Here is a 24,866-nt window from a genome sequence, read left to right as displayed (position 1 = left end):
ACTGATATACTATGGCAGTATGAGATAATGCAACAATGCAGTTTGTTTGTTACTTAATTTTGCTATCTCATGAGCTGAACACAAAACTCTATTCTTCATTCATTTACAGAAATGTCATCTGTACACTATAATGGTTTATTAATATGCATAGCTAAAGTATGGTCTTCTTCAGAAACTGTTACCAAACATAAGTTTCCAAAATTCCAAAGTGGTGTTGACAAGGCAATCTCAAGGCGGTGTGTCGTAGAACATTTGATTTGTATACTGTCTCTGGAAGATTCACTGTCTTAATGTATATTACAGTAACTGGACCAAAAGTATGATAAACCAGGCGATAGCTCTTACAGGCATCAATGAAGCTTCACCATTTCGATAGCTACTGTCGACCCTGACTGGATTAGACAGTATCACACGACAGCTGTTGTTTGCTTCCAAAAATGGGATTTCAACTTCGCTGGGTAAAGTGTATTGCATATCATCACGTACCTGAACATATGGAGAGAGATAGAGAGAGAGAGAGAGAGAGAGAGAGAGATGTGCTATGACCACACTGAATGACATAGTTTTAATATACTTGAAACTATAAGAATGTGTCTTTTATCTCGGTACACACATCCTTAAAGTGGATTAAAATAATGTTGATTTTTTTTTTTTTTAAGGTGTTTTGAAATTTCCAAATAATATAAAAAGATTGCAATCTACAACAAAGCAAATTTAAGTCACAAGAACACAGGGTTTTCTGCAGCTTGTGGAAGTGATACGTAAGGCTAATGGAGAAAACTTTTTGCATTGGTTGCGGTCCAAACTAAGTGCAGCTAGATTACATCTCTTCAGACTGAATGTGCAGAACCAGTGCAGTGACATTTGGTGGAAGCTTATCACACCTTATCTAGAAGAGCATGGTAAGGCGTGATATGTATATGCATATTATTTCCATCATGGCATATGGTCTGTTTGGTTTTGGAGTGGTTCACTGATAACCAGGGATAAGGGGTAATCGGAGAGACAGATTTGAGATGTAATGCTCTTTTGAAGAGGGAGTTGTAATAACAACTGTAATTTCACAGAAGGGGTCAGCTGACGGTGGACGATGAGAAAATATAAAGGGTTTTTTTGTTGTTTTTTTGTACGTGGTTGTAATGAGTGAAGGTCTTAAGTTTAAAGTGTTTAGATAAATTAATGGGGATCATTGTGTGCAGGACAGAGAGGTACAAGGAGTTACACTAGGAGTGTAAAGATCACCATTGTAGTAGAAGAAAGGAAGAGGCAGAGGAATAAGATGATCTAAGAATGTGTACAAAAAAAGCTTAAGCAGTGATTTGGCAGGACTGTCTTTTGAAGTTGCCCAGTGCCAAAAAGAAAGAGTTCAAGAAGAGAAGACCTTTAAAGAGTTAAACTTAGCTATATTCACAGGAAACCAAAAGGAGATTCACAAGTGCTGACTGTGACCAAAGATAAAATAATCAGTAGTCAGGAAGGCCTGTTACATCAGAGAACAGTCTACAACAAACATATGGACATTAAGTATATTTTTAAGTACATAAGTATACTACGCTCTTAAAAATAAAGTTTCTTTACTGGCATTGATGGTTCCATGAATAACCTTTTACATTCATGGAAAACTTTCCATTTCACAAAAGGTTCTTTATAGTGGAAAAGGGTTCTTCAGATAATTAAAATGTTCTTCACACTAAGAAAAAAAAAGGAAAAAAAAAAGAAGAAAAAATTATATATATATATATATATATATATATATATATATATATATATATTTTTTTTTTAAGAACTGTTCACTAAAAGGTTCTTAAGGGGACCAAAAAAAATGTATTATATGGAATCACAAAAAAATTAAATAAAAAAATAACACAACAAGACCTTTTGGAAGTGGAACCTTTATTTTTAAGAGTGTATGTTATGTTCACTAATGTGTATTGCAAGGGTGAATCGTTTACTATGTGTGCGCTACAGTATATATTTGTACTAACCTTAAAGATGCCATGATTAATTGCTACTTTTACTGACCTAATTGAAATGGGAACTGAACACAATAATTTATTTCCTGACCTTCTCAACCTTTTGGAACACTCTAAGGAAGTTCAGTCTAAGCACTCCTGCCAGCTCTTCCTCACTCCAGTTCCTTGATATCAGCTCCTCAATTAGCGCTGGATATTTGGAGACATCCTCAAGCCCTTGAGGGAATCTGTGAAAACACAGGCACACTTTAACACAAACAAACATTTAGTTAAGGGGCACTAGCCACGCAGAATCTGTATGCTTATCTTTGTGATTCTTAGGGATATGTGTGGAAATCTTTGGAATGAATTTAAATATTGTAAAAGGTGTTTAATGGTGCTGAGAGTACTACAGTCTTATTATTAGTTGAAAACATTATCGAATCAGTCAAATATCTATAAATGGGCACGCAAGGGGTGTAGCATAATGTAAAACAGTTTTGTTTAAATACAATTTTCTGCATAATACTGCAAGCATGGACTCCGTAGAGGCACATTAGCCAAGAAGTGTGCATTTAACGCATGAGATTTCTGTAACGTAAACATAGATAAAAAGTTTACTTGCCCTTGTGCTCCATCAAAGTCTGCTCCAATCCCAATGCTCTCAGTGCCAATCACATGTTTTATATGATCAAAATGATCTAAAAAAAAAAGAAAGTTTCTAATGAAAACAGAATAAAAAATTAAAGAAATTTAAATAAAATTGTGTCTGTTGTCTTACCAGCCACAACAGACACGTTTGTGGCATTTGAACATGCTACAAAACTTCTGTAGAAATTCACCATGATAAGCCCACCATTCTCTTTCTAGAAAGAAAACAAAGTTTGTCCTTTTCATAATATCGTACAAGTTATGTAGGTAAAAGTAGAAAAGAGTGTACAATTTACACTATTGTCTTTTTTAGTGAGTAAAATCTGCATTTTAGAGATTTGGAAACTGGCAGTTTGTTTTTTTGAAAACTATGTCTAAAGCCCTATTCGGACAGGACTAGTTCTCTTACGAGAGGTTCTCTCGTATTGCGTAAGTTGCTTACGCTACGGGTAAAGTCATCTTTTCTCGAGATATGAAGCCAAAAAATGATCCTTCATTTTTATAATCTTGTCAACGCAGTGCAGCAGCACGCAGACCTAGAGCAGGCTATCTAGCGTGCTCATTGGCTGCCCTGCGGCAACTGCAGCAGCCTACCACTGAGCCTGGCGTTTAGCGTATATCAGGAAGGGCTCGGAGGCTGCTCCCCTGATTTTCGTCTCTTCAGCGAAGCTCTTCGCATCGCTGGACTCTGAGAGAAACCGCCGCCGTTGAAGCAAGCGACCAGCAGGCCGAAGAAAGAGTCAGAGGAAGCCGGTCGTCTTCGCCGCCTTCAGCCATCCGTGCCTGCTACGCTATCCGGCGTCATATCCTTTTTCTGCTGTGTGTGTTCGCCGCTGCGACACACACTCTCTCTTCTTCTAAAAGAGAAATTTCCAACGAGGCGTTGTTTCAAATGCCTTGCACCACTCCCGCTCTCTCTCCCTCTGTTCGAGCCGTGCAACTGCGCCGTTCACAAGGGATGTCAGAGCGGATGGTCACAGGGCTAGCTTCCTCGCGCTCCCTCTGTTCGAGCCGCGCAAACTGCGCCGCCCACAAGGGATGTCAGAAGCGGACGGTCACGAGGCTAGTTTTTCTTTACGTTATAAGAAAGCTACCCCGCCCCGTTCGCGCGCGTCACTCACCGGCGAAAGGAAACAAGTGTTTTAGTCCCGCCGAGGCTGGACCAACCTCCATTTCTTACACATTTCTCAGTCCCCTCCTAAGTTCAGGCGACTGGAAATATCAATATTGCAGTAAACGAGCCTGTTACAATACATGCACGCCTGCAAACTAACGCCGATACAAACATGATGACGCTCTCTGGCTACTCGCCCCTCTTCCCGCTCTCTCTCCCTTTGCTTGTGCCACGCAAACTGCGCCGTTCACAGGCGATGTCAGAAATGGACGGTCTCGGTGCTACCTTTCTTTACAAGAAAGCTACCCCGCCCCTCGTGCCCCGTTCGCGTGCGTCACTCACCGGCGAAAAGAAGGAAGAGAGTGTTTTTAGTCCCGCTGAGGCCGGACCAACCTCCATTTCTCACACATTTCTCAGTCCCCTCCTAAGTTCAGGCGACTGGAATTATCAATATTGCAGTAAACGAGCCTGTTACAATACATGCACACCTGCAAACAAACGCCGTCACAAGACATAACGACGCTCTCTGGCTATTCGCCTATTACGACCCCTCTCCCGCTCTCTCTCTCTCCTTTTGTTTGAGCCAAGCAAACTGCGCCGCTCACAAGGGATTTCAGAGCGGACGGTCACGAGCGATGTTCAGCACCCCGCGTGTCTCACTCACCGGCGAAAGGAAGAGAAAGTGTTTTTAGTCCTGCCGAGGCCGGACCAACCTCAAATTCTCACACATTTCTCAGTCCCCTCTTAAGTTCAGGCGGCTGGAAAAATTTATATTGCAGTAAACGAGCCTGTTATAATACACGCACGCCTGCAAACAAACGCCGACACAAAACATGATGACGCTCTCTTATATGCTCGCGCTAACCGAAAGCTTATGTATTTCCCCCTGTGGTTCAGTGGTGGAATCTTATGCTTTCGCGCCAGAGACCAGTGTTCGAATCCCAGCTCGAGCGACAGATAAAATGATGCTGTTTCCTTCTCCGAGCTCGCGGCCAGCTTTCTTACATACAGAAAGCGAACCCGCCTCTCGCACCCTCCCGCTAGCATGATGGTTCTTGAGTATTATGAGCGTCTAAACATATGAGTCTTCAAAGCATTTCGCTCTGTCAGTCCCCTCAAAAAAGGCGACTGCAGATGTGTATTTTGCAGCCAACGAGCGCGTTGTACAACTCGCTCGCCTGCACCCAAACACCGTTTTTACGGCACCCCAGAGAAATCTCATAAGCAGAGAAATCTCAAAAGAGTATAATGTCTGGTTATCCGGCTCACGCCGATGGTGTTATGAGTGTAGAAAATGTGCCCACGTCCCAGTGTTCACCCCTACACACAAGCACGATCTCCCCGGTGTCTCTCACAGAGCTCACTCTCATAAAGCGGGCACGCGCCGCTCGAGTGTTAAGCGTAGGAAATGTGCCCACGATCCCGTGCCCACACCTACCCACTGCCCGCTCTGTCACACGGTTGTCCCGGGGTTCAGATCCTCTAAAACTCCAAACACTGGCCGTGTTGCGAACGTAAGCCCTGTGCCCGCTCACTTACCAATAAATACGCTACCCTCGACGCTGCTTTCGCGTCACGGGTTTCTCGCCACAAAATGTTCTCCGTCCACAGCGACCGAGCCATTAAGTGCTGCCCAGCCAGTCACCGTTATCAGCGAGCCTCCGTATTCGAGCACCGGAGGCGCGCGCGCCGCCCCATCTCCTCTGATACAGGTTCCCCATCCCGCGCAGTGCGGTGATCTGAACCCAGAGACCATTCGACCCCTAGCTATGCATGCGAAAACATGGGAAGCGATCCCGGGCGTGTCAGAATGGGTGCTGAATACTATAAAGCAGGGCTATCCGCTACAATTCGCTCGCCGTTCCCCGCGCTTCGAGCACGGACCGAGACGAGAGTGAATACAGAAGTAGCTCACCTACTTCAAGCAGGAATAGCAAAGCTGCTGTGCAAGGGGGCGATAGAACAGGTGCATCCTTCTCTGAGCGAGACAGGCTTTTACAGCCGTTATTTCCTCGTGCCCAAGAAGGACGGAGCTCTCAGACCTATCATAGATCTGAGATATTTGAACAAAGCTCTCATGAGACGACCGTTCAAAATGATCACAACCAGACAGATCCTCGCGCAATTTCGTCCGAGGGACTGGTTTATTTCTCTCGATCTGAAAGATGCATATTTTCAGATTCAGATTATACCCCGTCACAGGCCATTCTTGAGATTCACCTTCGACGGTCAGGTATATTAATACACCGTCCTGCCGTTCGGCCTGTCTTTAGCACCCCGTACATTCACGAAGTGCATGGACGCGGCCCTCGCTCCCCTGAGAAGACAGGGTATGCGGATCTTGAACTATCTGGATGAATGGCTGATACTAGCGCAGTCAGGGACAGAGCTTATGTCTCACAGAACAGCGCTTCTCATCTGGAAAGCCTGGGTCTCTCGGTCAACTGGACCAAGAGCTCATTACTGCCCCATCAGTCAATTTCTTTCTGGGAATAGAACTGGATTCGGTGGCTATGACGGCCAGACTGTCAACGCAGCGAGCACGCCGCATTCGACATCTCGCCACGTCTTTCCAGACGGGCAGTCGGGTTCCACTGAGAACGTCTCAGAAAATGTTGGGCCACATGGCCTCAGCTGCAGCTGTGCTCCAGCTGGGTTTACTGCGCATGCACCCGCTACAACGCTGGCTGAAAGCGCGAGTGCCTCACCGAGCCTGGACTGCCGGCGGCTCGCGAATCAGTGTGAATCAGGGCTGTGTTTCAGCCCTGCAGCCCTGGCTGGCGGCCGAATGGTACCACACGGGAGTGACAATGGGAGTTGTCTCGCACCGGAAAGTGGTCTCAACAGACGCCTCCAACCTAGGTTGGGGGGGCTCTCCTCGAGGGCAGACCGGTCTATGGCCTCTGGTCAGACCGGGAGAAACGCCTTCACATAAACTGTCTAGAGATGCTGGTGGTCGAGAATGCGCTGAAGCACTTCCTCCCATACCTGCGGGATCACCATGTACTAGTCCGGATGGACAATACATCAATGGTGTCCTACGTGAACCATCAGGGCGGTGTCAGACCCAAAATTCTCTGCGCCCTGGCGGAACGCCTCCTCGTTTGGGCTCAGCACCCACTGCGCTCGCTGAGAGCCGCGCACGTGCCCCGTCACCTGAACGATGGTCCAGACAGACTGTCCAGAGGCAATGTTCCCCCGGGGGAATGGTCTTTGCATCCCCAGACAGTCCAGTTACTATGGCGCCTTTTCGGCAAAGCGAAAGTCGACCTCTTTGCGTCAAAAGACAACGCTCACTGCCCAAGGTTCTTTCCAAAGAGCTAGGATGCGCTGGCCCAAGCCGGGCCCAGCGGCCCGCTGTACGCTTTCCCCCCGGTCTCACTGTTGCCACAGGTCATCGGGAGAATCAGGGAAACGCGCCACTCGGTGCTCCTCATAGCCCGCACTGGGAGAACCAAACGTGGTTCCCGGAGTTAACGCGGCTCGATCTGGCATCCTCATCCAGAGCACTAGTCTCTGTATGCATGGATACTCAACGGATACCCGTTGACCTGCCAAAAGGGGTTGTGAACACGATCATGCAGTCTAGAGCTCCCTCTACGAGACGGCTCTACACGTCTAAATGGTCTGTGTTTAATAAATGGTACAACGTCAAAAATTTAGACCCACAAACGTGTGGGGTCTCGTGGGTGCTTGCTTCCTTCAAGAGCTGCTGGACATGGGCAGGTCCCCCTCCACGCTCAAAGAGTATGTTGCGGCCATTTCAGCGTTCGCTGACTCGACGCATGGCCGCACATTAGGAAGGAACGAGTTCATCATCCGCTTCCTCAGAGGAGCCAGGAGGATGAATCCCCCGCGGCCCCCGTCGGTCCTATTTGGGATCTTTTTCTAGTCTTGGAGGCCTTGAAAGCGCATCCCTTCGAACCTATAGAAACTGTGGATTTGAAATACCTCATGCTCAAAAAACGTTTTTCTGATAGCTCTGTCGTCAGTCAAACGTGTGGGTGACTTATATGCGTTATCAGTTAACGCTGCGTGCCTCGAGTTCGGACCTTATGACTCAAAAGTCATTCTCAAACCGAGGCACGGTTACGTCCCCAAAGTGATGGGCACTCCTTTCAGAGCGCAGGTCATTTCTCTCTCAGCCTTGCCGGCATCCGGCAGCAAGGTCGATAATAACCTCCTCTGCCCTGTCAGAGCACTGAGAAATTACATCACGCGCTCTGCCGCTGTCAGGCGCTCAGAGCAGCTTTTCGTTTCGTTTGGTAGGCGCACCAAGGGTCTCGCCGCCTCGAAACACAGTCTGTCCAGATGGATAGTGGACGCTATTGCAGCTGCATACGCGTCTGAAAACCTGCAGTGCCCTTTGGGCATCAGAGCTCACTCCATTAGAGGCAAAGCCTCATCGTGGGCTCGGTCCAGCGGGATTTCTATTCATGACATTTGTATGGCGGCAGGCTGGGCCTCCCCCTCTACATTTGTTAGGTTTTACAACCTGGAAGTTCCCGCCCTGCAGGCTAAACTTTTATCAGTCTAAGTCGCGTTTATGCCCTGGCCACAATTTTTTGTGCGCGGGCTACTTCTACTCGATTTAGCTCTCCTGGTTGAGCTGCACTATAAGGGTTGTGTCAGTTCTGTACAGACCGGCTGGGCCGCTCTGCACTCCCTACTGTGTGCTTATGTACATGCGCTAGCCACTCTGTTGGCCGCCTGTTTCCCACTCATCGTGTTCCCCGGGCTTTCCCTGGGACTCATACAGTGGATGCTGGGCGCGCACAGCGTTGACAAGGAGGTTCCCGTAGCGTAAGCAACTTACGCAATACGAGAGAACCTCTCGTAAGAGAACGTAATCGGTTATCTAATGTAACCTCTGTTCTCTCTAGAAGAGGGAACGAGTATTGCGTAACCCGCCGTGCTCGCGCCACGCGCTCATTTCACTTCAGTCAACGAAAACCAGGGGAGCAGCCTCCGAGCCCTTCCTGATATACGCTAAACCACGCCCCTTCTGCGGGCTGTGATGCGTGAGGGCGCGACGTCACGCCAGGCTCAGTGGTAGGCTGCTGCAGTTGCCGCAGGGCAGCCAATGAGCACGCTAGATAGCCTGCTCTAGGTCTGCGTTGCGTTGCACTGCGTTGACAAGATTATCAAAATTAAGGATAATTTTTTGGCTTCATATCTCGAGAAAAGATGACTTTACCCGTAGCGTAAGCAACTTACGCAATACTCGTTCCCTCTTCTAGAGAGAACAGAGGTTACATTAGGTAACCGATTACGTTTTCTAAATGACATTTGAGTTACAATTCTTATCACCCGATGTCGGAATTCATGTACCGATTCGGCGGAACTAACATCTCTGTTTATTTCTAGATGTGGGCATTACATAAGTTCATCTGCTGTGATTGGATGTATCACGTATGACATATTTGTCTTTTAATTAATATATATTTATATATATATATATATATATATATATATATATATATATATATATATATATATATATATATATTATTAGATATAATTTTAATTTATTATAAAAACCCTACATAAATATAGAAGTGGCTGTTTATAATAAACACACATACCTGTAAGTGAGCAGGGAGATCTCGATTTATCAATTTTGTAATTTTTGTTGTTGTTGTTGTTGGAATATATTGAAATGAAAGCATGCAGAAGACTGGTGCGTAAATTATCTAACGTCCTCCAGGAAATCTAGTCCTGTCCACATTGGGCTTAATTAGTTAGTTCATTAGTACATTACATTAGTTCACTTTAAAATGAAAATTACCCCATGATTTACTCACCCTCAAGCCATCCTAGGTGTATATGACTTTCTTTTTTCAGACGAATACAATCGGAATTATTTAAAAAATATATTCTGGCTCTTCCAAGCTTGATAATGGCAGTGAATTGCTTGAAGCTCAAACAAGTTAATCCATGCATCATAAACAAACTCCACACGGCTCCGGGGGGTTAATAAAGCCCTTCTGAAGCAAAGCGATGAGTTTGTGTAAGAAAAACATATAAAGTAAAATAAATATCCTCCGGCCAAACAAACATACGGATTCGACTTAAGTGTAAAGCACATCTTATGCGAATAATGCGACGTACTGCTGATATTTACGCTACGCCATGACGCACTACGCTACTTCCGACGTCACACGTAAGTTGCGCTTTGGACGAAAGTAGACTGCGTATGGCCAGAAGCAAGAATTCTACTTTGTAACATGTTAAATATGAATATTTTTCTTACACAAGCTCATTGATTTGCTTCAGAAGGGCTTTGTTAACCCCCCGGAGCCATGTGGAGTTAATTTATGATGGATGGATTTACTTTTTTGAGCTTCAAGCAATTCACTGCTATTATCAAGCTTGGAAGAGCCAGGATATTTTTTAATATAACTCCGACTGTATTCGTCTGAAAGAAGAAAGTCATATACACTTAGGATGGCTTGAGGGTAAATAAATCATGGGGTAATTTTCATTTTAAAGTGAACTACTCCTTTAATGTAGCAAACCAAATAACAGTCTCACCAGACGCAGTAGCAGGTCGTCAGGTACATTGCGAGTATTGTTACAGATAGCATAGGCTGATGAGTGGCTGAAAATAACTGGAGCGGTAGAATGGTTTAACACTGCTCTGGCTGTCTCCCAGGAGCTATGGGACAGATCAACCAGCATTCCCAACCTGTTCATCTCATTCACCACTGCCTGGGGTGAGCAGGTAAAGATAGACATTAGGAAATGTTTAAATTCATTAATTACTAAAACAAAGCAGTTAGTTCTGATCCATTAAGTTCAATTCAAGTCAAGTTAGGTAGGGTAAATTTGTATGATGTACATCAAACATAATCAGTGAATTCCACTGCAAAATATGTGCTGATAATTGTTGTTACACTTATAAACAAGTATATGCATCATAATTATGAAAACAGTAGATTCAGATTTTGAAGAGCATGCTGAAGTTTTTCTAATGTACTTGAATCATATCAAATAATAGGTTAATTGTCCACAACAACATAATGATGTTTAGTCTTTCATTTCTCCTAGGTTAAAAAAAAAAAAAAAAAAAAAGTACACATATGCTCACAATATTTTTTTAAGAACAATGACCTACTGTACAAACAGGATATAAAAATCATGATCATGAATATTTTCTCCAAGATCTAAGGCATTTTTTAGCAAAAAAAAAAAGAAAAGAAAACAAGTCTTTGAACTGTCTCTAGTCTTTGGGTTCAAAAAGAGGACACAAGAAAGGGATTTCCAAATACAGAAGTCAAAAGAGGCCTTTAATACAGTTTCATATTCCCCACTAAATACAACTGTAACTTTCTATAATCTATCTAACTTTCAACAGTAACTATCTCAAATTAAACTTCATCTTCGAATTTTACCTTGATCCACATCGATTTCATTTTATATTGATTCATTTACTCATATCCATCAATAAGAAAACCTTACCTTGCCAAATTCGGTCAAGCTGTTGCTCTTCTGCTGGTAAAATGTGTGAAACCTAGATGAGCTCTCAGCCCTACAAGTGACATTATAGAAGAAAGTTGAATAATTAAACAGACCAAAAATAAATAAAATAAAAATTCTGGGACAGTATGTCTGGGGCAGTATGCAGAATGTGTTACATTTGTGTTCCTCTCTCAATTCACTATAAATAAACTTGTTTTTATGACTGTACACGTCATTATTATTATTATTAGCATGTGTTGTACATGTATGGTGAGTATTTACCATGGCGTGTTGCAGGTGTGTGTGAGGGCCATGGATCTTACTCCAAGCTGGTAGAACATGCGTAGTGCTGGTAAACTGCTGTCGATGGAGTGGCCTCCCTCCACACTGATGAGACATGTGATTTTTGTACTTTTCCTCATTCCTTAAAACATACACACACACAAAAATACTTAAATACTGAACAATTGAAAGACAAATATTTTAAACCATGTGTAATCCTTTTATTTGTATCTTCTCTCCACATCAATAATAATCTGAGCTCAATGGACAGGAGTGTCCATTGTAAAATGAGGTGAACAGATTATGTGCTGCGATCATGGCTGAGTACAGCTATTATAGCTGTTGCTAAACCAAGCACTTGCCATCTGATGCTGTTCAGTCTGCAAAAAACTATGTCCATTATCATGTTGTCATGGTCTTAGGTCTTACTACATTATATTAAACAACATCTATTAATCCATATGGCTTGTTAATACAGTATTAGCTTTGGTGTGTGTGGCCCAAGTATTCCCTACATTGTGGAGAACAAAAGTCCTCACAAGGATAGTAAAACCTGAAATTATTGACACAAACCATATTAAATTTATTTTTTTTATTTTTTTTTCTGAAATTTTCTGTAAGGGTTAGGGGATAGAATGTAAAGTTTGTAGAGTATAAAAATCATGTCTATGGATAAAACAAGTTTTCATAAAAACAAAACACGTGTGTGTCTTGAATTGATGGTTGTTTGAAAGGTGAACCTCAGAGTCCATTTTGTTACAGTATATTTTGACTATAATCAGACATTAAGAATGAGTTACTTCTTACTCCTCAATTTAACCTCATCGTGTATAAACATTAAGAATATACATTTTCTGAAACTATCTGACACTCCGAGTACTACACATATTTCACACAAAACTCTTGCAGACACTTCTATATACTACCATTCAAAAGTTTAGAGTCAGTAGAAATTAATACTTTTATTCAGAAATTATGCTTTGAATTGATCAAAAGTGACAGTCAATCTTTTGTAACATTGAGTAATTCCTGCTGAAAATTCAGCTTTGCCATCAAATTAATAAATTACATTTGAAAAAATATTTAAATAGAAAACAGTTGTTTAAACTGTATTAATACATCATAATATTACTGTTTTTACTGCATTTGATCAAATAAATGGAGCATTTGTGAGCATAAGAGACTTATTTCAAAAAATCTGTTTTCATATTTTACTGACCACAAACCTTTGAACAGTAGTATATGTGAAATGCAGTCCAGATGTTATACAGTGTTACATATGGCATGCATTGGTCCAAACATGTTGAGTGAGGATATCCTCAGGCAGGTAGCTATGAGATTGCATAGAGTCTCTTCTCATTTCACTTACACTGCAAGTATAGGAAAGATTATTGTTAATTGGAATGCCCCGGAGATAATTTGCAACATCCTCTCCGGACTTCCGTTGTCTTTTGTAAAAATGAAAGGACTTATCTCATTAAGATTTCTATTCTTAGAGTTTCCCTGGAGATACTATCTATGTGCAAACCAAAGAAACTTAAAGGCATAGTTCACCCAAGGGGGTGAACTAAGCCTTTCTGAGGGGGAAAAAATACTTTATATCTCACAATTCTGACTTTATAACTCGCAAATACGTGTTATAGTCAGAATTGGTAAACTTGCAATTCTAATTTTATAACTTTTTAGCGCAATTTTCCACCGGACAAAATTGCGATTGTTAACTCATGATTTCTGTTCTGTCTGTGCGCACCAATCTTGCACTTCTATCTACTCCTCAACCAGACCACCTAGAGACTTCGGGTTTTCGGCATTATGTTAAGGAAGGTCTAATCTCGGGAACACACAAAAAAAAAAATCCAGGAAAAGATTTTGGATTTCCTGGAAATTCCAGAAAAAAAAACAGTTTTTTGCTAATTTCTCGGCAACCATAATAGCTATCGAGTTGAAACAAATTGCAATCGATAGCTTCTGAAATTTACAATAATATTAGAAAAAAAGAATTGATCAAAAATCTTTCCTTTATGCTTCAAAAATTAATTAAAACTTTATATGAAGGGAAATAAGAAAAATATTGCCTTTTCACCTATAAAACTATTGTTCCACAGAAATACGTAAGGAAGGTATTCACAAGAGTCATGAGCACAATTAATTCCACTGAATTACGGCAAGAAATCAATGAAGGTATCGATCAAGATATCTCGTGGCTTTCAGAGGATGTTTTGGCAAATATCTCGAAAGCAGAAGAAGAGTTTACAAAGTCACAAGTCAAGCAGAAAAGAAGGAAGAATCTGAAGAGGACAAAGCAGAAAAGGAAGCTGATACAGAGAAAATCGAGGATATTGAGTGAACACAAGATGTAAAAAATAATGAGCTAATAAAAAAAAATGATGTTCAACTAGTCAAGTGATTGTGCCTTTTTTATTATCCATTGCTGATTTGATTTCAGAAAGTTAATTTGAATTTCAAGAGAAAGTTATATTCTCGAGCAACTTATTTTCTCTTTCATTTACTATCTCTTAGTGTTGTGATCCCATGACGTGAGAAAATTGCGCTAAAACACTCACTGAGTTTTTATTACTTGTTTTAGATGACATACCAATCTATAAACGTTAATATTACAGTAAGCATTTCTAATAGAATATTACTTAAATTATCTAAACTGTTTAGTATATAAAGTTGAAAACTTCAGAATGTTCAGTCACAGCAAAGTGAAAATATTTTTTTGTCAGGTTGAGGGTGATAGTACCTTCAGCTGTAGTGACCAGTTCCAGCTCTGGGTTTTCAGTACATACACGACGAATTACATCAATCTGTTCCAAGGTCAGCCTGACAGCATCCTTATCCTGAGCCGTACACAACACGTACGCTGAAAAAACCTGACAAATATCAAGGGCTTATTTCTCTGGAACAAAGTTACCAAAAAAGGCAATCTTGACACTCACTTGTGGGTGAACAATTTGAACAATTGGTGGTTCAGTGAAAATAATAACATATTAAAGACATTCTACAGTGTACATCTATGCACCGCTATTAAAAACAGCTGATTTTTGTGATGTAAAAAAACAAAAACAAACACAGAAATCATATTAGAACTTTTGTTCCTTTAATATAAAAATTACAACATCTGGAATGCCAATGATAACCAAAATGGCACATTTCAGAGTAAAAAAAAAAAAAAAAAAAAAAAAACACTTGGAATAACTAACTGCATAAGTGTGCACACCCCTGAACAAATACTTAGTTGAAGCAACCTTTGACTATTACAGCACTTATTATGTTAGGATAGGTGTCTATCAGCTTGGCTCATCTTGACTTTTAACTATTTTCATACTCTACTTTTCTACCAGCCTAATAATTATATATTTCTTATGCAATGGTAAAATTTAGAAGATGTGTGTGAATTTGGGGAGTTTGTGGTAGAACAACTTTGAGCATCAGGCCCAGCACTTGATCTGTGTAACAAGGCAGTACACACAAATATAGGTTTGTGACTTTAAATTTACAAATTGCAAGTAGCAAATCTAAGTAAAGGATATTTAAAGATATAAATTAAAGTCGGGAACAGAAATTACCTGCCCTCCAACATGACCAGCAGTGAGGCGACTGATATCTGTAGCCACATGAGGAATGTTGCGCATATTGATCCGGCTCAGTTTGTTGTTATAAATTATTCTTAGACGTAGTGCAAGGTCATTGTGTCTGAGTAAAAAGAAAGAGAAGCAGTGTGAAATCAAAATACACCACAACACCATTTTAATAGCAGGGGGTGTACTTATTTGTTTGATAACTACAACCCTAACTGTGAAAACCCTAAGGGTGTCACCAGGCCCATTTTGGGAGGGCTTTAGCAATAAAAATTTGCTATTAACTCCGTAATCTGTAAATTAATTTGTGATCGCCTCAGCCCCCTTTAAACTAATATGAAAAAAGATGATTTCCTATCCACTGCGTTAACCCCACATCACTGCTGTTTTCCTCCAGCAAAAATGGAGCACTTCACACCCATGAAGGCATACTTAAATGTATCATGATGCTATATTCATTTGAAAATTAAGTTCACGTTTTTTAATTGGCAAAAAAAAAAAAAAAAAAAAAGTTATATATATATATACACACACACACTCACCTAAAGGATTATTAGGAACACCATACTAATACTGTGTTTGACCCCCTTTCGCCTTCAGAACTGCCTTAATTCTACGTGGCATTGATTCAACAAGGTGCTGAAAGCATTCTTTAGAAATGTTGGCCCATATTGATAGGATAGCATCTTGCAGTTGATGGAGATTTGTGGGATGCACATCCAGGGCACGAAGCTCCCATTCCACCACATCCCAAAGATGCTCTATTGGGTTGAGATCTGGTGACTGTGGGGGCCATTTTAGTACAGTGAACTCATTGTCATGTTCAAGAAACCAATTTGAAATGATTCGAGCTTTGTGACATGGTGCATTATCCTGCTGGAAGTAGCCTTCAGAGGATGGGTACATGGTGGTCATAAAGGGATGGACATGGTCAGAAACAATGCTCAGGTAGGCCGTGGCATTTAAACGATGCCCAATTGGCACTAAGGGGCCTAAAGTGTGCCAAGAAAACATCCCCCACACCATTACACCACCACCACCAGCCTGCACAGTGGTAACAAGGCATGATGGATCCATGTTCTCATTCTGTTTACGCCAAATTCTGACTCTACCATCTGAATGTCTCAACAGAAATCGAGACTCATCAGACCAGGCAACATTTTTCCAGTCTTCAACTGTCCAATTTTGATGAGCTTGTGCAAATTGTAGCCTCTTTTTCCTATTTGTAGTGGAGATGAGTGGTACCCGGTGGGGTCTTCTGCTGTTGTAGCCCATCTGCCTCAAGGTTGTGTGTGTTGTGGCTTCACAAATACTTTGCTGCATAGCTCGGTTGTAACGAGTGGTTATATCAGTCAAAGTTGCTCTTCTATCAGCTTGAATCAGTCGGCCCATTCTCCTCTGACCTCTAGCATCAACAAGGCATTTTCGCCCACAGGACTGCCGCATACTGGATGTTTTTCCCTTTTCACACCATTCTTTGTAAACCCTAGAAATGGTTGTGCGTGAAAATCCCAGTAACTGAGCAGATTGTGAAATACTCAGACCGGCCCGTCTGGCACCAACAACCATGCCACGCTCAAAATTGCTTAAATCACCTTTCTTTCCCATTCTGACATTCAGTTTGGAGTTCAGGAGATTGTCTTGACCAGGACCACACCCCTAAATGCATTGAAGCAACTGCCATGTGATTGGTTGATTAGATAATTGCATTAATGAGAAATTGAACAGGTGTTCCTAATAATCCTTTAGGTGAGTGTATATATATATAAATATAACACACATATATACTTCATACTTCAGTACAATGAAATAGCTAAAATTTGTCATAATGTTCATTTGATGATAAATTCAAAAGCAAAATACAAAACTATAAAAGGGAGTGGAAATGGATAATGAGTGGTCCTCTGCAGCCATCTACTGGTTATATTGGTAATTTCATGTAATTTTCATGTTAAAAGTGTTTGTTTTCCACCAGGTTACAGGAATCCTCCACAATGATGTACGATGTGCTAAAAACTGTAGCGTTTCTTCTTTGTACAGATGACAACGTTATCAAAACGATCCCCATTCACACAGATCCGTGAAAACAACTAATAACGCTGTATTAGTCATGCCAGAAAAGTGGTTGGCGATGTCACTTAGTAAAGAAAGACTACTTACCTGCACACATTTTTTGTTCGATTTTCATTCTAAGGATGTTAATCTTGATAATACTGTATTATTACTTTGTCTTCTAGGTAAATTTAATTTTCACAAAGCCAGAAACATTCAATGTTAAAGTGTTAAATATTTCTTATATTTTCTAGATAAATACACGAGAGGCAGGAGTAAGCATAAACCAGTGCTTGCCGTTTTATTTCAACAAATGATACACTCAAACTCTACAGTGTTTATGTAGAACAATCACGTAACATGGGAGGGTATAAGGAAACACAGAAAGGTAAATTTGCATTTCGTAAATGCACAACATATTCCTCCCTCCTAAATTTGTAGTAAAAAAAACCAAAAACATTACTTCAATAGTAGGGCTTGCACATACTAGTCGAGTAGTCGAGAGATTGACAACTTCAACCACTAGTTGGCGCTGTCAAAAACAATCGACTACTCGAGCGCCCATTAACCATAAATGAATTCAAAATGGCGTACGTCACCAACAGACACCACACATCAGATGTGTGGAAGTATTTCATCAAGGATGACCAAAATATCGTAATTTGCCAACTCTGTAAGGGGCCGTTCACATATCGCGTCTAAAAACGCTCTCCTTCTTTCCACAAGTGCTTGCGCTCCCATGGCGTCTGTCGTTGCTATGCAACCATGAACTGCGATGATGAGGAAGTATCAGCAAAGGATTAATGATTTCCAGCCCTTGCATTACCTTTACTATTAGATACATTTATGGAGTTGAGAAATAAAAACCCGCCCTGTACAGCTATGATCAGCTGTTCGGCCGCGCTTACATTTGAAATAACAAACTTGAGCGCACAAAAGACGCGATATGTGAACGGCCCCTAAAAGCGGACATTGCGTCTGAAATGAAAGGCAAAAACGGTTATTTATTTGGATTCACTCTGTTACATGAAAATTAAAATATGTAAAAGTCATAATTATAATGTTTTGAGAGTTTTCTTATGTAATTGTTGCATTAGGCTATGAATTAAACATTTATTGATAAGAACTATTTCATGTCTTCTCATTTACAGTAGCATGAACCACGAGTAGTCGAGTAACTCGAGTATTGTTTTGATAAGAAATCGACTAGCAAAAATCAGTAGTCGTGCAACCCCTATTCAACAGTCACATTTTCTTTTAGCTTCAGATGCATACAATATCCAGAAGATAACCCTTTTTTTCCCCTTTTCTTTTTTTTTTTTTTGTTGACGTTTTTTTTTAACTAAGGAAAGAGGGTAGACTACCTCTATTCCCAGACGTAACCCTGGGGATTATTCTGCCTCATAGTTGTGGGTTTGTCACTAACTAGAGTGTCAGTCTATTTGGAGGTCAACGTTCTCTTTTAGGATATGGCCGAACAGTAGGTACATTCACAGTTACACACTCTTTCGCAGGGGTATGGGTTGACAAGGGCACTGACTGACTTGTACCTGAAACAGTCTCTTTCGCCTGACTTGGTAGAGTCTCAGTCTGTGCATTCTAGAGGGTTGGTGTGGAAGAATTCTCAGACAGATCATGGTATTCTGGAGCAATTTCCAGGTAAGCTAGCACTTTGTCTCCAGGTCTGAAACAACGTTTTGCTTTTAGACGTCGTTCCATCTGAAGGTGTTGTTGCGCTTGAACAGTCTGTTTTGTTTTCAGGGGTTTCAACAAATACAGACGTGTGCAAAGTTGTCTTTTGAACATAGCGGCGGCAGGAGACACTTTGGTGGTGGCATGGGGGGTGTTTCTGTAAGAAAGTAGAGAAGTGTTGAGGCGTTGATTCAGTGATCCTTTACCCTGTGTCGACTTAAGACCTTGCTTCATTGTCTGGACAAACCGATCAGCAAGACCGTTAGTGGACGGGTGATAAGGTGATGATCATAAAAGCCTTGAACTCCTCCGAGACCAGCTGAGGCCCATTGTCACTGACAAGTTGCTGTGGCAAGCCAAACCGACCAAAAATTTAACGAAAGGCTTCCACAGTTTTCATTGATGACGTGCATTTCATTACCTCAACTTCTGGCCATTTGCTGTGGGCATCAAGAAGAACTAAAAACATATGGTATTCCAATGGCCCTGCAAAATCAATATGGACTCTCATCCACGGTTCCTCGGGCCATTGCCAGGGGTGTAACGAGGCTGGTTGAGGGGTATGTCTCAGCTTTTGACATGCACTGCACATTTTTGCTTTTTCTTTTCCAAAGGTAGCTATGGGGAATCTCCTTCATACGAACAACTCCACAGTGTCCAGAATGAAGTTCCTCCAGTAATCATTATCTCAATGGTGGTGGAATAATGACCATTGAACTCCACAGTAGACATCCAGATTCAACTGTAAGCTCATTTCTCCTGATCACATAAGGCCTTAGGAACGGAGACATTTCTCCCACTTCCCCTCTGAGCACGAGATCCAAAACCTTGGACATCACTGGGCAGTACGTGTGTGCTTTTTTTACCTGAGCTGCCGTTACAGGGGAATTGTCTACCTCTTTGAAGTAGAAAATGTATGCTTTTGCTGGTTCTGGATGTGTAGTGGGCAATGGCAGTCGGGAGAGCCAGTCAGCATTAGCATGATGTTCCGATCTTCTGTACTTCATATCATACTGATGCGCAGACAGAAGAAGGGCCCAACGCTGCATTCTAGTGGCAGCAAGTGAAGGAATACCTGAATGTGGCCCAAAGATGGAGGTGAGAGCTCTGTGATCAGATAGGAGCGTAAATCTTCTACCAAACAAGAATCGATTAAATTTCTTCACCCAAAAGACAATAGCAAGTGCCTTCACGTTCAATTTGGGCATCGTTACATTCTGCCTTGCTCAAAGTTTGTGATGCAAAAGCGATGGGTTTTTCCCTCACCCGATGGCATGATGTGTGACACCACAGCCCCGACGCCATAGGGAGAGTGAGAGCTTCAGACTGGGATAAGGCTGTGTTCACCTCATTAAAAGATTCTTCACATTGTTTAGTCCATTCCCACTTTTTGGATTTGTTCAGTAGTTTGTGCAACGGTTTCAGCCTGTTAGCTAGATTTGGCACAAATTCCGCATAAAGTCAACAACCACAAAAAAGACAGAAGCTGACTGACGTTTTGTAGAGCTGGCGCCTCCACTATTGCCTTCATTTTCGAGGGTGCCTTTTGAAGTCCCGAACTATCGATCACGTGGCCCAAATACTCAACAGAAGGGCAGAAAAACTCACACTTGTCCTTCCTGACTTTCAGTCCAAAACTTTGCAGTCTCTGCAAGGTGGCTTATAGATTACTCTGCTTATATGCTCTGCCTCATCCTTTCCGGTGATAAGCAAATCATCAAGGTAACACTGCACCCCGGTCAGCACACTGATAATCTGGTCCATTGCTCTTTGAAACATTGCCGGCGCCGAGGTAATCCCAAAGGGAAGCCGCTGAAATTGGTACATCCCCTTATGGGTCACAATGGTAAGAAGTTCTTGTGAGTTCGGGTCCATGTGGATCTGCAAGTATGCCTGGCACAAGTCAATTTAACTGAACCGTTGGCCCCCAGCGAGACCAGATAAAAAGATCCTCAATACGAGGCAGGGGATACTGCTCTGGGGTCAGAACTGGATTCACGATCACCTTAAAATCTCCACATAGTCGAAGGGACCCGTCTTTTTTTATGTCCGGCACAATTGGCTTGGCCCACTCACTCGTGTGTACTGGTCGCAGAACTCCAGCCTTTACTAGTCTCTCTAATTCAGCTTCAACCTTGGGTTTAATTGCATAGGCCAACAGTCTGGCTTTTAAACACTTTGGCTGACTGTCTGGTTTTACCGTCAGTTTTACTGTAATGTCCTTCATACTTCCTAGTTCGTCACTGAACACATCCAAATACTTATTAGAATCCCTTGGAGTTTTGTGTTTTCACTGACCAGATGGACCATTTGCCAATCCAACTTAATCCTCTCCATCCAAGTCCTGGCAAAGCTGGGTGATTGCCTTAAATGTACAGTGGTCGGTACCACATATGTGATACATATATCACATATGATTTGTCACCTGGTTTCTGTGGCTGAGTTAAACTGTGCAGCAGATTAAACGTTTTCATACCCATGACACTTAGAAATGTTGGCACATTTGTTTCATCTTTTATTTCGTTTGCCAACACAAAGTAGTCAAAACGTTCGGTGCTAGCACTCCACTGCTTTACTGATTAATCAAACAGTCCAATACAACCAATTAATCCAGCCAAATTATTCTTTTTTTTTTTTTTACTCACTCCCCTCTTTGTTTCAGTTTGTCAGCTGTTGTGATTCCTCCCCCTTTTTCTTGATCCGTGTTCCGTCAACTTCTTTTTCTGTCTGTCACTCTGAAGACAACTCGTTCTGTTCCGACAGTCACGGCTGTTTTCGGATTCGCCGTGCATCTACACTCCACATACCAGTGCTTGCCGTTTTATTTCAACGAATGATACACTCAAACTCGACGGTGTTTACAGAGAACGTAACATAGGAGGGTATAAGGAAACACAGAAAGGTCCATTTGCATTTCATAAATGCACAACACACTGTAATCCCAATTTCAGAATGTTCTCCTCTGATATAAAGTCCCTTTTTACTTCCTTTGAGAAAATGTCAAAACCTTTGAACACAAAGGCTTCAAAAACATATCATCCTTGAGTCTGTTGTAAGAAACCTTTAATTTTTCATGATGACAAAATGTTATATTGTGTTGATTCATTCTTATAACCACTTGTGATGATGTCCGTATGTCAAAAATTCAGGAAATTATCCATTTTGAAAAATAAAGTTTAAACACAATGCAATGCATCCCGCACCTAAACAGGTGGCCTGGTTGAATCAGCCGACACAGACTGGGGGAGGGACCACCTCGTGAGTACAGTTTACAAACCTGTGGGAACGGACTGCGAAAGCGTGGGCACAGTTTATGAATTTGTGGGTACAGATTGCCAAAACCGAAGGCACGGTTTACAAATCTAAGGGCGCGGATTAGGAGCTCGTGGGCACGATTTGTTAAAGGGGTCATATAATGCCATTTTTGTACAAGCTAATATGATTCTTTAGGGTCTAAATTAAAAGTTTGTAATATACTTTAATAAAAAATTCTCATTAGTATTGTAAGAAAACACTAATTTGACAATTTGTGAGTAGCCTACGGTTTATAAACTGAGGGGACGGATTGGAAAACCGTTGCCACGGATTGTTTTTTGTTTTTTTTTCGGGTGACTTCCCGGGCTCCGTAGTATTCCTTCATTTGTCAAAAAAAATAAAAATAAAAAATAAATAAATAAAAAATAAAACCTACAGACTAAACACATAATAGCTTACGCATGTGCATGACATCACCGTTTTCACAGACAGACTTTGTCTTTTAGTTTACAATGAGATAAACGTGTCGTTTTCAAAAGTCTTCCGATTTTAGTCGAAAACAGTGTCGTGTAATAAAGTATGGCACATTTTACATGTTATCTACATGAATGAAAATGAAAACTGTAGATCTTCTTTTAAGTTAATTATACTGCACAAATGCAGTTAAAATAGTGTTTAAAACTACATGTTTTACAAGATTTTACCTTTTTAACCCGATGCTTTTGCATCTCTGCATTTTAACTGATTGAGTGAATGACAGAGACAGAGAAACATCATGTGTGGAGTTATTTCGTTCTACTAAATAATGACCCAACAGCTGATTGTGACATACATTTATTAGCATTAGAGTAAACGCATTTGTGGTTTCTGATGAAACTTTGAATTATAGATTCATGTGCTGTTTTTTTTTTTTTTTTTATAAATAGAAAACAAAAAGGAAATGATTTAATATGGCCAATCTAGACTATTACATTAAATAAGGTTTGTCTATATTCTTAATAAATATAAATGAATAGGCTACTAGCTGGTTATTAAAACAAAACAAAAAAGTTAATGAAATCATAATGTATTGTTACAGTATTGTTCATGTCTACCCTACATACATACAAACAAACAAACAAACAAACATACATATTATATATATATATGATTTTTTAAATCATAACCTCAATGTGGGCTGAGCCCCCTTAATATTGAATCGCCCATGCCATTCAGAATTCTCAGTTATAGGCTGTATATCATAAACCAGCTATGTTTAAAGTGCAGATTAAAAATAGAAGTGAGTGAAAAAGTGAGTCCTACCCATCAATTAGTGGATATTTTGTCATTATATCCAGTGCTCTAGTGGTTTCAGATATTACTCCATGAAGAAGTGAGAGAAGGCTGCATATAAACCACTGTTTCCATGCGCCTCTGATGCCTGCTTCTTTATACATTAACATCCTATGGTGCTGATAATAAAAAGTCATAAAGGATTTGCTACATTAAAAATAATTCAGAATTTGCAACAAACTGACATGCACAGTAACAAGTGTCAAAACTGTTCAAAAGAGCATGCATTTATAAAAATTCAAAAAAGAAATAGATAAAGGGGAGACCTGGGCTAGTTGTCACATAGGGAGTTTGTCACAAGTGCTATATTTCAGCTCGATTATAAAATCCATTTTTAAAGCTTTTTTTTTTTTTTTTTTTTTTGGTTGCTCGTGCTAATTTCAAAAGTGTTCTTTATTTATTTACATTGTTTTATTTATTAATTTTATTTTTAAAATAGTTTTATCGTTATTAAACATACTGTAACTTTCAGACTCCAGAAATCTATAATCGTTAGCATTAGACTCCTCCCCGGATCATATAATTACAATAAAAAAATGACTCAACTTTCCCCAGCAAACCCGCAGGCCAAATACACAATACCCATTTACATATAAATCCATAAAAATAAAAAAATAAACGAAATAATAGTAATAATAAAAACAATGATTAAAAAGGTGAGAGACAGGGTAAAATGTAGGCCTAATGTAAAATTAAATTAGGAATTGTCATTTTGAATAATTCACTGAAATGTCTGTTGGCCCTAACAACGATATGTGCTTTTCATGTTTCACTAGCATTGAAACATGTTATGAAACAGCTTACCAAAACTAGATAGCTACTTTATATCAAACCTTTGTGTCAAAACATTAGCCCCATATAGCCTAATGTAGTGTGATAACACGCCTCGCTACGAGTAGGCTAATGAACTATAGTTTTACCTGCGGCGAAGATGTTCAACAGGTCTGTAATCTTTAAGTAAAAAGCAGTGAACGCTAAAAGGTGAAACGGCTCAGATCTCCCCCACTCCGTTATGTCAAACTGAATTAAACACGCCTGAAATGACCATTCGTATAATAGGCTACACAGTTTGTTATAAATAACACTTGCTACTCACCGAGTCAGGAGGCTTGCTTAAATGTACTCATGGACGTGAAGAGATGTTACATGCTGAGTGGTGTAATCAGGTTTTTTTTTTTTTTTTTTTTTTTGTGCGGAACTTGCACGTGTTTCCCTATAAGCAGGGTTGCCAGGTTTGTGTAACAAAACCAGCCCAATTTTATTCAAAACCCTCCCAAGCACGACCCAAACTAGCCCAATCGCGTTCCGGGGGTACCCCGGTAAAAAAATTTTAAAAATCTTTGTGCTTTGGTCATTGTGCAATGTCGCCCCTTCCACGTATTTCTTAGTTGCCACACAAACACTAGCCTTATTTGGCAAAACAAATTCATTAGTTATATACAGGCAATGTAAAAAGATACAAAAAAAATGAAAAGATGTCATTACTGATCT

At 40.8% G+C, this 24,866-nt stretch overlaps 1 protein-coding gene across 1 annotated transcript; it reads right to left on the bottom strand.

Moving 5' to 3' along the window:
• Window positions 1–96: 96 nt before the first annotated feature.
• dpep2 (dipeptidase 2) lies at window positions 97–24,607 on the bottom strand. Its single transcript, XM_084404062.1, has 11 exons — window positions 24,472–24,607; window positions 23,346–23,494; window positions 15,033–15,159; window positions 14,207–14,336; window positions 11,461–11,602; window positions 11,179–11,248; window positions 10,252–10,428; window positions 2,734–2,818; window positions 2,578–2,653; window positions 2,065–2,200; window positions 97–486 (listed from the first exon to the last, which is right to left on the bottom strand). The coding sequence occupies exons 2-11, from the start codon at window positions 23,483–23,485 to the stop codon at window positions 298–300; spliced, it is 1,272 nt and encodes a 423-aa protein (XP_084260188.1). The 5' UTR covers window positions 23,486–23,494; window positions 24,472–24,607; the 3' UTR covers window positions 97–297.
• Window positions 24,608–24,866: the final 259 nt, after the last annotated feature.

The sequence above is a fragment of the Rutilus rutilus genome (genome assembly GCF_951802725.1).
Source record: "Rutilus rutilus genome assembly, chromosome: 3".
Lineage (NCBI taxonomy): Eukaryota > Metazoa > Chordata > Actinopteri > Cypriniformes > Leuciscidae > Rutilus > Rutilus rutilus.
This window is presented reverse-complemented; position numbering and strand designations above follow the sequence as displayed.